We start from the raw sequence: 13,142 nt of genomic DNA on the forward strand, positions 1-13,142 counted from the left end.
TTTTTAAGAAACGCTTTTCTTTAGTCACGTGTGACTAAAATTAAACATATTATAATAAAATCAACCACGCTTTTCTTTGACGAATGTGTTAGATTTTTTCAATTTTTTTTTATTTTTTGCTTTTTAGTTGATTTTATTATAATATGTTTAATTTTAGTCACTCGTAACTAAAGAAAAGCGTTTCTTAAAAATATTTTTTTATATTTTTTTATTTTTTAATTTATTTCGCGGCGTAACACTTTCAAAATCGCTGGTCGCTCTAAGCGTTGTTTCTGAGAAAACCTTTCGTTCTACACAAAAAGTGCTAATAAACATTTTTATCCAAAATTATCTCAGCTACATTTCTTGTTTGAAATATTTTTTCTACGGCGCGCGTACAGATTCTTGAGTAATCGATGTTTTTCATTTTCCCCTTACGAGGGAAGTTATAGGAGGAAGCTTGGGGGTAGGGGTGGCAAACTCTTTTACATCTATTCTGGGTTCCAAATCCAACGTGGATCTCTGACGACTGGCCTACAACACGTCATTATTTTTTTACATTTATTATGCACCTTGATACATTAAAGATATCATTTCAGATTAATTATTAAAATAATTCACCAGTTGCTTATAATCGCCTTATGATACATTCAAAAACAAGGAACAACCCAGTAGTGCCTGGACAATTAGTTTAAAATAATAATAACAACGTCAATACGCCACTATTATAAAAAAAAATCAATTCACTGATGAATTCATCGTAGAAAGTAATTAACAAGTAGCCTAAACGAATATATAATCAAATTCTTCTACAATAATAATATTATAGCAATGTCGCAAGTAGCGCTGTGTAACTATAGCAACAACGATACTAACAATAATAATGACAACATTAGTGAGGATTCCACTCAACTGCCGACTATCTACAGGTAACTATTCATTTTCCCTTTTAGAGTAGTGCATGGGGAGTTAAACGTTTCTCTATATTTTTCTCTATAGATCGCAAAATTGTTGGCTTTTATTTTCCGTAGTGCTTTGTAGAAATTTAGTCAATAAAAATATTATTTGTACGACAATTTTTAAATATTTTAAATATTTTATACATAATATTTTGTTTTAACAATAAGACAAACCTATAAACATAAATTTAAATATAGAATCTGTGGATTATATTATTAAAATCTTAAATTATAGTCCATTCTTTCACGGTTTTTGCTCTAAATTTTAAAGAACCGCTTGGTTTGACATGAAATTTAACATACGCATAGCTTACATGTCAAAGAAAAAAAGTGATATTGTGCCGATGTGTGCTTTTGGCCTGGGGGTGACTTTCACCCCCTCTTGGGGGTGAAAAAATATATGTCCAAAATAAGCCCGGAAATGGGTAAACTGACTAATTTTAAGTACCTAACTTTTGTTCTATAGAGCTTTTTCGCCAAGTCAACACTTTTCGAGTTATTTGCGAGTGAATATGTTCATTTTTCAACAAAATGACCACATTTTTGGACGGTTTTTCGCAAATAACTCAATAAGTAAGTATTTTGTCGAAAAAAACGTTCTTAGCAAAAATATAGCACATAGAAAAGTAAAAAAAAATGGTGTACGCGTTAGGTGTCTGGATCTCGTAGAACCAGAGTTATAGCACCAAATTTCAAATGGAATATTTCGACGTGAAATATCCAAAAAATTAAGCACTTTTTGGGGAAAACCCATTATTACTTTTTTAAACTGTTTAAAAGAAGCTTTATTTCTGTTTTTACAAAAAGTTTCTAGCATTAAATTTAAGCAAGTTACGCTCAAAATAAAGTTGGTTCCTTTTGTTTTTGCAAAAAAAAATTCGGGAAGACCACCCCCTAATTAGCAACTTAAATGAAATTAATCGTTACCGGTCCACAAATTATTTTACTTATGTTGTGTTTATATGATCTGTAAGTTTAATCGAGTCAAAGTGCTTATTTTTGAAAAAATTTGGTTTCAATGTAAAATTTTTAAAAATTTAAATTTTGAAAAATATGCTTTTTTCCAAAAATAACTTAAAAATTGTTAGAGATACCAAAAATCCCTAAAAACAAAAAAAGTCAGATTTGCTTTTCTGAATATCATATATTTTTTTGTTTTTCTCTTAGACAAAAATTGATTAAGATTTGGTGTTTCTAAATTTGCATTCATTCGTGATCAGTGACTCGTTCAACCCCTTTTAACTACAGCCCTTTCAATAATCAGGACTTTGAACCGATGAAATTTACAGATCATATAAAAAATATATACACGAGTCAAGAAACTTGTGAAGTCGTAACGATTAAGTTCATTTAAGATACTAATTAGGGGGTGATTTTCTGGATTTTTTTACCAAAACCAAAAGGGACTAATTTTATTTTGAGCGTAACTTGTTTAATTTTGATGTTAGAAATTTTTTTTATAAAACAAAAATGAAGCTTTTTTTAAACACTTTAAATAAGTTTTAATGAATTTTCCCCGAAATGTGCTTAATTTTTGGTTATTTCACGTTAAAGTATTCCACTTGGAATTTGACGAATATGAACCTATATTTCATTAGCTATAACTCTGCTTTTACTAGGTGTAGAGACGTGCCATATACACCATTTTTTTAAATTTTTTACAGGCTATATTTTTGCTAAGAATGTTTTTTCGACAAAATACTTACTATTTGAGTTATTTACGAGAAACCGTCTAAAAGCGTGGTTATTTTGTTGAAAAAATGAACATATTCACTGTCAAATAACTCGAAAAGTATTGACTTAGTGAAAAAACTCTATAGAAGAAAAGTTACTTAAAATTAGCCAGTTTATCCATTTCCTGACTTTTTTTGGACGAATATTTTTTCAACCCCAAGAGGGGGTGAAAACCACCCCCAGGGCAAAAGCACATATCGGCACAATATCACTTTTTCTCTTTGACTTATTAGCTATGTGTATGCCAAAATTCATGTCAATCCAAGCGGTTCTTTAAAATTTAGAGGTTTTGCAATATTTTACCGTTAAAGAACGGACTATTAAAAAATTTTGTGTTATAAAAAGTTTATTTATTTATAAAGCTCAACAGGTCTGGAAGGCCTAGGGCTGAAAAGTTTAATTTTCATTACAGTTACCATGTACACTTATTTATATAAATTACGTTTAATATTTTTTCTTATAGTCTTTCCACATATTTCTTAACCACTTCCTTCCATTGTTTTCTTTCCACAGCTTTTTCTGTCCAATTCTTAAAATAATTTTTTTGTTTGATATACGCTGTCCTTACATCTCTTTCGTCGCCTACCTTTTCTTATTTTTTGTATTGGCTTTCGTGATAGTAGCATTTTCTACATTCTTTCCTTTCCCATTCTTGAATGTGTCCTAAATATCGTATTCTCTGTGCTTTGATTGCAGTCGTTATTTTTATTCGTTATACAGTTTTTCAAGTCTTTATTATTCCTTTTTCTCCATTGATCATCTATTTTTACACATCCGTATATTGCTGGTTGTATTTTCCTCCCTCATCTTTTTAAAAGGTCTACTTCTGATTTTTTACGCACCCATGTTTCGCATGCATCTAGCTGTAGGACTGATAACTGTTTTGTAGATTCTAAATTTTGTTTTTATTAGACACATTTTCCAACACCAAATTGTTCTATATGGTCCACATAATGTTCAGAAAAAAGTCACACCATTTTGAGCATCGGGTTTGGGAGGAAGAGGGGGGAGAAATCGGTAACCTTTCCTCCAACACCAAATTTTTCTATATGGTCCACTTATTGTTCAGTAAAAAGTTACACCATTTTGAGCGTCCGGTTTGCGAGGGAGATAGGGAAGAAGTCGGTAAATTAGTAGTTTTTTTATGTTTTTCGTCAATATTTCTAAAACTATGCTGTAGCGTAATAGTATATTACTTTATGAGGCGGAGAAGCATGACTTTTCTTGACGCGCCCGATATTACGCGCCGAACGAAGTGAGGCGCATAATAGAGGGCAAGTCAAGAAAAGTCGCTTCTTTGCCGAATAAAGTATACTATTTTTTCTTCAAACGTAGCAATTTTCAACCATGAATAGTACAATTCATACGCTATTTTTACTCGAAATTAACTGTGACAACTATCAAAGTCGTCTAGATGTTAGAAATTAAAATAATTAAGTCGTCGGTGGGATTTGCGTCTCCCTGGTTACAGTTTTGAAAATGCCTCATTAACTAATTGTACTTTTAATATTACTATAAATAAAAATGATGTTTAATTGTTGTTAATGACATTTGTATTGTTGCTTTGTGACATGTTTCATATTGTTGCCATGACAACATTTTTCCCTCCGCCGTAAAGAAATGGGAAAAAAAACTGCTGCCGGCGGAGACATCAAACTTTGACAGGATCAAGTTAGATAAGTAATGTCATCATTATTTGACGTTTGAAGAAAAACAATGTTATATACAAAAAAGTTCGACATAAAATTTAAAACAAAAAAGGTCCTATACATAATTGTTATAAAATCAACGGTTCCAGAGTTACAGAGGGTGAAAAGTGGAGGTTTTCGATACTTTTTATAATTTTTTGGGCAATTGATGATGATTTTGGGTGGTGAGGTTGACGTTTCTTCAAGGGCTTATCACTAACATACCATCGGCCACTGAAATAGCAAATTGTATTTGCAAAACACAATCCTGTTAAAGAAAATTTCTTTCGTCAGTAATAATATTATAAATTGCCCAAAAAATATAAAAAGTATCGAAAACCTCCACTTTTCACCCTCCGTAACTCTGGATCCGTTGATTTTATAACAATTATGTATAGGACCATTTTTGTTTTAAATTTTATGTAGAACATTTTTGTATAGAACATTGTTTACGCTACAGCATAGTTTTAGAAATATTGACGAAAAACATAAAAAAACTACTAATTTACCGACTTCTCCATCATCTCCCCCCCCACCCCCAAACGGGATGCTCAAAATGGTGTAACTGAACAATATGTGGACCATATAGAACAATTTGGTGTTGAAGAAAAACTTTTACTTTGGATGTTTAATTATATTATAGTATAATACTACCACCGTAACTTTGGAACCGTTCATTTTAGAAGGATTATGTATAGGGCTTTTTTTATTTCAAATTTAATGTAGAACATTTTTGTATAAAAGGTTGTTCATGCTTAACCGCATAGTTTTAGAAATATTGACGAAAAACGTAAATAACTACAAATTTGCCGATTTCTCCCCCCTCTCCCCCCAAACCCGACGCTCAAAATGGTGTGACTTTTTTCTGAACATTATCTGGACCATATATAACAATTTGGTGTTGGAGGATAACTTTCACTTTGGATATCTGGGTTTGGGTCTAGTTATACCATACTATACTATTAATGATTAAGACATGGATACAAACCGAAGACTAGCCTCTGCAAAAATAAGAAGGGTGAAATCATTAGCGATATGGACGAAATTAAGATAACCTGGATGACATATTTTAAGGAAGTATTAAAGAAAGGGGCACAACCACCATTACAACAACAGAGACAGCAGCAGGCACGGCAGGAGGTACAACAACAAGAGCTGGGGGAAGATGGAGAAGAAAATGAATTAACTAGACTCCCAACGCTAGAGGAGGTCCAAACGGCAATCCACATACAAAAAAGCCATAAAGCACCGGGAATAGATAAAATACCGGCAGAACTACTCAAGCAAGGAGGAAGGAATTTGACACAACAGATGTATCAGCTAATACGAGAGATATGGATAGAAGAAAAAATCCCCCAACAATGGAAGAAAAGTATGTGGACAACAATCTGCCCTATTCATAAAAAAGGAGACAAACTGTTGTGTCAGAATTATAGAGGCATCTCTTTACTTTGTTCGGGATACAAAATATTCACAAACATCCTTAATCGAAGACTTCAACCTCTCACGGAAAAAATCATCGGGGAATATCAAGCAGGGTTTAGGCAAAATAGATCTACCATTGACCAACTATTTACAGTTAAACAAATACTAGCCAAAGCATGGGAATATGACATGGACGTTTACAATCTCTTTGTAGATTTTAAACAAGCCTATGATTCAATAGATAGAACAATTCTACCTAATATATTGGAATAATTTGGCATACCATCAAAATTAATACGACTAGTGCAAATGACAATGACAGAAACAGAAGCACAAGTATGTATTCAAGGACAGATCACTGATGCGTTTACGATAACGCAAGGACTGAAACAAGGCGACGGACTGGCTCCAACGCTTTTTAATCTTGTTCTTGAATATGTAATTAGACGGTTGACGGTAAGCGGAAATAACATACTTACAAACAAATCTACCCAATTAGCAGCATACGCGGATGATATAAACATAATGAGCAGAACAATGAATGCAGCGGAAGAAACCTACGTTGAGTTGAAACAGAGTGCAGAAGCAGTAGGGCTAGCAATAAACACAAATAAAACAAAACTACTCATACAAACCAGATCAAATATATCGGCGCAACAACACTTTATTGACGATATAGAACATGTGAATAGAATCACGTACCTAGGAATGGATCTGGTTGCAAGCAGTGAAGAAGAACCGGAAATAAATAGAAGGCTTGTGCTGGCAAATAAAGCATATTTCGCGATGGGCCACATATTCAAATCGCGAGACGTACACCGGAAAACAAAACTCCGGGTATATAAAACAATAATCAGGCCCATAGTAAGTTATGGCTGCGAAACATGGGTGGTGACACAGAAATCTGCCAATGCATTAGATGTGTTTGAAAGAAAAGTATTACGTAGGATACTGGGCCCAATAAGGGAAAATAACAACTGGCGAATTAGGTATAATAGAGAAACTACGAGCAATATAGCGAACCAACTCTAGCACAACACACTAAACTACAGAGATTACGGTGGGCAGGGCACGTGGTCCGCATGCATGAGAATAGAATCCCCAGAAAATTGCTGAATGCAAGAATGCAGGGAAGAAGACCGGTTGGAAGACCTAAAAAGAGATGGGAAGACGAAGTCGATGAGGATGCCAGGAACTTCCTGGGAACGCGTTCATGGAAAAGAACAGCGGTAAATCGAAATGATTGGAGAAGCTTATTGAAGGAGGCCAAGGCTCGATTTGGGCTGTAGTCCCATTGGATGGATGGATACTATTAATGATCTATCTATATAAATTAAGTTTGTTGCAAGAGGTATTTAACAGGATTTTTAGTAGGTTCATTCTGGATTGGCAAGATCGTTGCAGATTGGTTACTTGGCGTAAAGTTCTAAGAAATTTATATCTTCTGTGTGTTTCAGGATAAAATCTCGGTTTAATGACAGTTGAAAATAAGGATAATATTTTCTTTTGCTAACAATACTATTTATTGCAATTAGAAAGAGTTTTTGACTTTAGTAAAGTAGTTCGAGAGTAGATCCTTGAGGAATGCCGTTTTGAAGTAATAGTCTAGAAAATGTAAATTCGTTGGATCTTACTAAAAAAGTTAGTGTTGAAAAAACAAATTTTAATGACGGACAAATATGCCCTTTAACATTCCAATGTTGGATTTATAATTGGTGTTTAGATTTCTGTCACTTTGTATATTTTAATTATTTTGTAGGTACCTGATCTCTTGTGGTACTCTTTGGTACAACATTTGCAATTGATCAGCTAATTATTATCACCATCGATTGACCGGTCACCTTGAAATATTTCAGGACACTCGAGGATTTTGTAAATGGTATACATAGACCAAGGCGCATCTGTAAAAATATTAGTACATTTTGATGTTGAGAGGTGACTCATATTTTTTGCAGAAATTGCTTAAAAATAACTCATATAATAATATTTGAGTTATCCTCCCAATCAAATAGGTCAGGAACATTGTCTAAATAATCAAAATGTCAAAAAATGAAGAAAAAATTCGATTTTTTTTTTACTACACTTAGGACTTTCATATTTCACCAAGAAAAAATTTTTGATATAATAAAACAATACTGTGAATTTCATTAAGATCGGTTTAATAGATTTTGCAAAATAAATTTTGAAATCCAGCTTTCGCGAAAAAAAAAATCTTTCAAAAGGTTGCAGGACTGAAAATAAGGCAGACAGTAGGTTGACTATTTTTTTACATGTAGAAGAATACTATACATTTCATTTGCAATTTGCAAAATTAAAATTGGTTAACTATCACGACGTCAAGAATTTTTTTAAATAAACAATAATTTTTGGTGCTACGCGCAGGACAGCGGATAGGTTTGCTCTGATTGGGCATTCCAATGACATTTGATAATGATTGATAAATTTTAATTTTTATTACATTTCGATATACATAAATAAATTTGTTTATTGCAAAATAAAAACACATACTCTGTCCTTTGAAATAACTGTTTTTTAGCAAAAACTTTCTTTGTTCATATATTTTAACTTAGATAATAAAAGTTTATTATTTTTAAACATATGCAATTGTTTAAACAATATTTCACAAACAATAATCAAATTAGTTTGATTTTTGTGGAATTAAAATATTAAAATACAACAAAATATAGAGGAAGAAAATAATATATTAGATAAAGATGGGAAGAAATTTTGATGGAAATCAGCTTGTGTGAATCGAACACCGCTGTCCTGCGCGTAGCACCAAAAATTAATGTTTATTTAAAAAAATTCCTGACGCCGCCGCCGCGGTAATTAACCGATTTTAATTTTGCAAATTGCAAGTGAAAGGTACGGTATTCTTCTATATGTGAAAAATTCTAATTGCTATCTGCTTTATTTTCAGTCCTGCAACATTTTGAAAAAATGAATTTTTTTTGCGAAAGCTGGATTGCAAATTTTATTTTGCAAAATCTATTGAACCGATCTTAATGAAATTTACAGTATTGGTTTATTATATCATAAAGTTTTTTTGTGTAAAACATGAAGGTCCGAAGTGTAGCATAGATGGTTGAAAAACGTAAAATGCGAATACTTGTTTTTTTTTATGGTTTTTTCGCAATTATTGCTATTCTGCAATAAGGGTAACAGTTTTTAAAATTTTTAACTAATCGTATATTGTAGGAAATTTAATTACGCAACTTTAATGTTAGTGCAACTTTTCTCGAAAGTTAATACTTTTAAAGTTAGAATCAAAAAACGAAGAAAAAAATCGAATTTTTCCTTTATTTTTTGACATTTTGATTATTTAAACAACGTTCCGGACCTTTTTGACTGGGAGGATAACTCAATTATTATTATATGAATTATTTCCAAGCAATTAATTTCTGCAAAAAAATATAAGTCACCTTTTAACGTCCATCTCAAAACAGATGCGCCCTGGACTATACAGTAATCTCCAGTATTTTTCAATGGGAAGATATCCTTTGCATTTCTTAGTGTAAATATTGTTTTCAGGATGCATATGCAGTTATTTACTTTTTTTGTTTCATGAAAATCAACCATTGAAATTTAGTCATATTTCGATACACGTCTGAAGTCTTATTATGTTTGGAATTATTAGTTTCACTATGTAATAATCCGTTTTAAGTTCTCAGACTATAATCCCTTTTGTACATAGGTTTCAGGGCTATGCATGCATCACAAACATGAACTTGAAGTTTTAATGCACTTATATAACTATACATTATAATATATTTAGTATAGTAGAAAGTTCAGTCAGTTTGCCATTGATTTTTTGTATTTTTTTTTATTTTGAAAATGCATGGAGATCAAAAATATGTTGCTCAGATTGTTAATTACGTTGTGTATTTGAGCAATTTTAGAAATATTTATAGAATTTATTCCTATTTATATCCCATTCCTATTTCAATGTACTTAGTAGTGGTAAAAAAATGTCCTAACATATGATCAGGTTAAATAATTTTTTATAGTGTAGGAAACAGAGGTTTAACCTCGCAAAATGGACACAAGTCCGGTTTTTTTCTATTATATCAGGAGGTGCTTATGATGAGACTAATTTTTCTTAAAAAGTTTCGCCCCAGAGCCCCCCTTTTAATCCGTTTAAAGGGGGTAATCTGTGGTTTTTGAGAAACGTAGCCCTTCCTGTACGTTTGGCAAAAAATTTACTTCATAGTAAAATGAAGAGTAATATATGTCCTACTATTTATTTACCGACATGATATGTCTATCACCCACCGTTCAGCGGGGATGGCGCCCCAAAGTTGACAAATTTTTAAAAAAGATGTTTTTAAAAAAAATTATTTTTCCCTAACTGTAATGAAAATTAAGAAGAAACCCTGCGGCAATTAATCACAAATAAGTGGCTGATTTTTTAATATAGGTTTCATTTAAGGGAAATTGCAATTTTTTTAATTACAGGGTGTTACATTTTAAAAAAGCTCTTTTTATACCATCTGAAACGCCTATGTTAGAGTAAAAAAACTTTCAGCGATTATCCATATACTAGTGTTATTTATAAATTTATATGATGCACCCCCATATTTTTCCCGGAACTACCCTAAGAAAAAGGAGAATTAATAAAGAAAATAATCAAAAATTGATTTTGGGCCACCACTGTAGCTTTAGGGTGCAAAGAAAATAAAATATGCATGGGCCATAATGTGTAGCAGACAGTGTGTTCTTTTAGTTTCCATAAGTACGTTATCCATAAAATGAATAGGTAACGAAAAAAAACACAAAAACTGGAGCCCGCCAAAGCATTTCTGAGGTTTACGGCGCCACTGTGTCGTAATGGTTGCTTATACGAAAAAAATGCATAGGACCTTATTTGTAGAGAAAATAGTGATCGTTAATTCTGTATAAGTTTTGTTTTAAAAAAATACATCATAGATAATGAGAAAATCGTCAAAACATGCTCTCCAAGAGATAGGGGTAGTTTATGCAGTTTATTTTCAAGGATAAGGGTAGTTTCCGCAGGGATGTTGCAATAATCATATATATTTATGAAAAACCCTATTGATGGAGCATATGTCCATATGGGTCAAAAAGAAAAAAAAAATTTCAACCCTCCCTTTATTTATTTTTTTTTTGCTACAGGAGTTGCATTAAGAAATCGGTTTTGATGTCCATGCATGGGTAATAAGAACGTGCACAAAATAATATATGAAACATTTTAATAAAGGGCATGGTGTGTCAAGGATTCCAAGAAAATCACTTTCTTTATTAATTCTCTTTTTTTTTGGGTTGTATTGGGTGTTTATTGGTTCCGGAAAAAAATGGGGGTGCATTATAGAAATTTGTAAATAACACCAGTACATGGATAATAGCTGAAAGTTTTTTTACTCTAGCATAGGCGGTTCAGATGGTATAAAAAGAGTTTTTTAAAATGTAACACCCTGTAATTAAAAAATGGACAACTGTCCTTAAATGAAACCTATACCAAAAAATCAGCCATTTATTTGTTATAAATCTCCCCAGTGTTTCTTCTTAATTTTCATTACAGTTAGGGAAAATAATTTTTTTTAAACATATCTTTTAAAAACTTGTCAACTTTGGGGTCCCACCCCCGCTAAACGGTGGGTGATAGACATATGCCGTTGGGAAATAAATAGTAGAAATTATAGTCCTCTTCATTTTACTATTAAGTATATTTTTTACAAAACGTACAGGAAGGGCTACGTTTCGCAAAAACCACAAATTACCCCCTTTAAAGAGGTGAAAAGGGGGGTTCCGTTGCGCTTTTTTGTAAGAAAAAGTTAGTCTTATAATAAGCATCCCTTGATATATCAGAAAAAAAATAAAACCGGACTTGTGTCCATTTTGTGAGGTTCAACCTCTGTTTCCTACACTATTATATGTTTGAGATGTTTGAATCGTACTATGAAAATGAATGACGAACGGCTATTGATTATGTACTATAGAAAGGAACTACAACGTTAACGGGGTTTTATTATTTCATATGGTCAATGAATCTCTATATATGAAAAAACCGCGGAGTGCTACCATTTAAAGGAGTGCGTTTTTGAGAAATGGGTGAATTAGTCCCTGGGCACAGGTTACATTAGGGTGAGTTCTATGCACTTTTGGTACAAACACGTCTACATAAAAATTGTTTCTGGTTAAATTTCCTATCTAAATATAACTTTTTAAAATCAAAGATACTTTTTTTTACAAAAATATATTCAAAAGAAAAAGCACAAAGAAACCCAAAAGAAAGAAATTTTGTTTTTTGTCCCATAACTTTTGTCCACGGGGATATAGGTATAGACATTGCTTCACAGAAAAAAAACTTACATATTTTCTCTTTAAAATGATGTTTGGTAGAGGTCATTAGGATTTAAAATTTTCGAAATATGATTTTTCAAATTTCGCCACTCACAGCAATTTTGGGCAATTTTCCTTGTTATTTCGCAAATATTGTTCTGTAACTTTTTTCTACGCAGCTTTAGGCTTATGTAATGGTACATTTAAGAGGAATAGAATCAATTACCTTTAAAATGTTCTACTGTATAATGTTGTACGGCTTCTTTTAAAGAGCTTATCTTTTTCGAGATTTTATACTTTTAACGAGTGTTTATATTTTTTAAGATTATTTTTTAAATTTCCCATTATAACTTTTTTTCTTTTACATTTAGGTATATATTATACAGGGTGTCCCGAAAAGATTGGTCATAAATTATACCACTGATTCTGGGGTAAAAAATAAGTTGATTGAACCTCACTTACCTATATACAATAGTGCACACAAAAAGAGTTACAGCCCTTTGAAGTTACAAAATGAAAATCGATTTTTTTTCATATATCGAAAACTCCTAGAGGTTTTTTATTGATAATGGACATGAGGAATTTTTATCGCAGCAACATCTTAAAAAAAATTATAGTGAAATTTGTGCAGCGCATAAAAATTTTATGGGGGTTTTGTTCCCTTAAACCCCCCAAACTTTTATGTACGTTCCAATTAAATTAATATTGTGGCACCATTAGTTAAACACAATATTTTTAAAACTTTTTTGCCTCTTAGTACTTTTTTGATAAGCCAGTGTTTATCGAGATATTTTGAATATTTGTCGAATCCACCACATATTTGTATATGGTTAAGTATGATTATAGACACCTGTTAATAATCTGAAAATTTATTTATAACTTAAATTTTTTGGTATGTTTTGAAAAAGAAGCCACATCTCGATAAAAGTTGACTTATCAAAAAAAGACTAAGAGGCAAAAAAGTTTTAAAAACACTTTGTGTACCTAATGGTACCACAATAATAGTTTAATTGGAACGTACACAAACATTTGGGGGGTTTAAAGGAACAAAACCCCC

General features: G+C 32.0%; 1 protein-coding gene across 1 annotated transcript in view; it reads left to right on the forward strand.

The window, feature by feature from the left end:
* Nucleotides 1–589: 589 nt before the first annotated feature.
* Nucleotides 590–13,142, forward strand: part of LOC114335751 (voltage-gated potassium channel subunit beta-2) — a 176,367-nt gene continuing 163,814 nt past the window's right edge. Inside the window, exon 1 of the mRNA XM_050653927.1 lies at nucleotides 590–908. Within this exon, the coding sequence (XP_050509884.1) occupies nucleotides 811–908 (98 nt within the window). The 5' untranslated portion in view covers nucleotides 590–810. The remainder of the gene's footprint in view (nucleotides 909–13,142) is intronic.

The sequence above is a fragment of the Diabrotica virgifera genome, chromosome 6 (genome assembly GCF_917563875.1).
Source record: "Diabrotica virgifera virgifera chromosome 6, PGI_DIABVI_V3a".
Taxonomy (NCBI): domain Eukaryota; kingdom Metazoa; phylum Arthropoda; class Insecta; order Coleoptera; family Chrysomelidae; genus Diabrotica; species Diabrotica virgifera.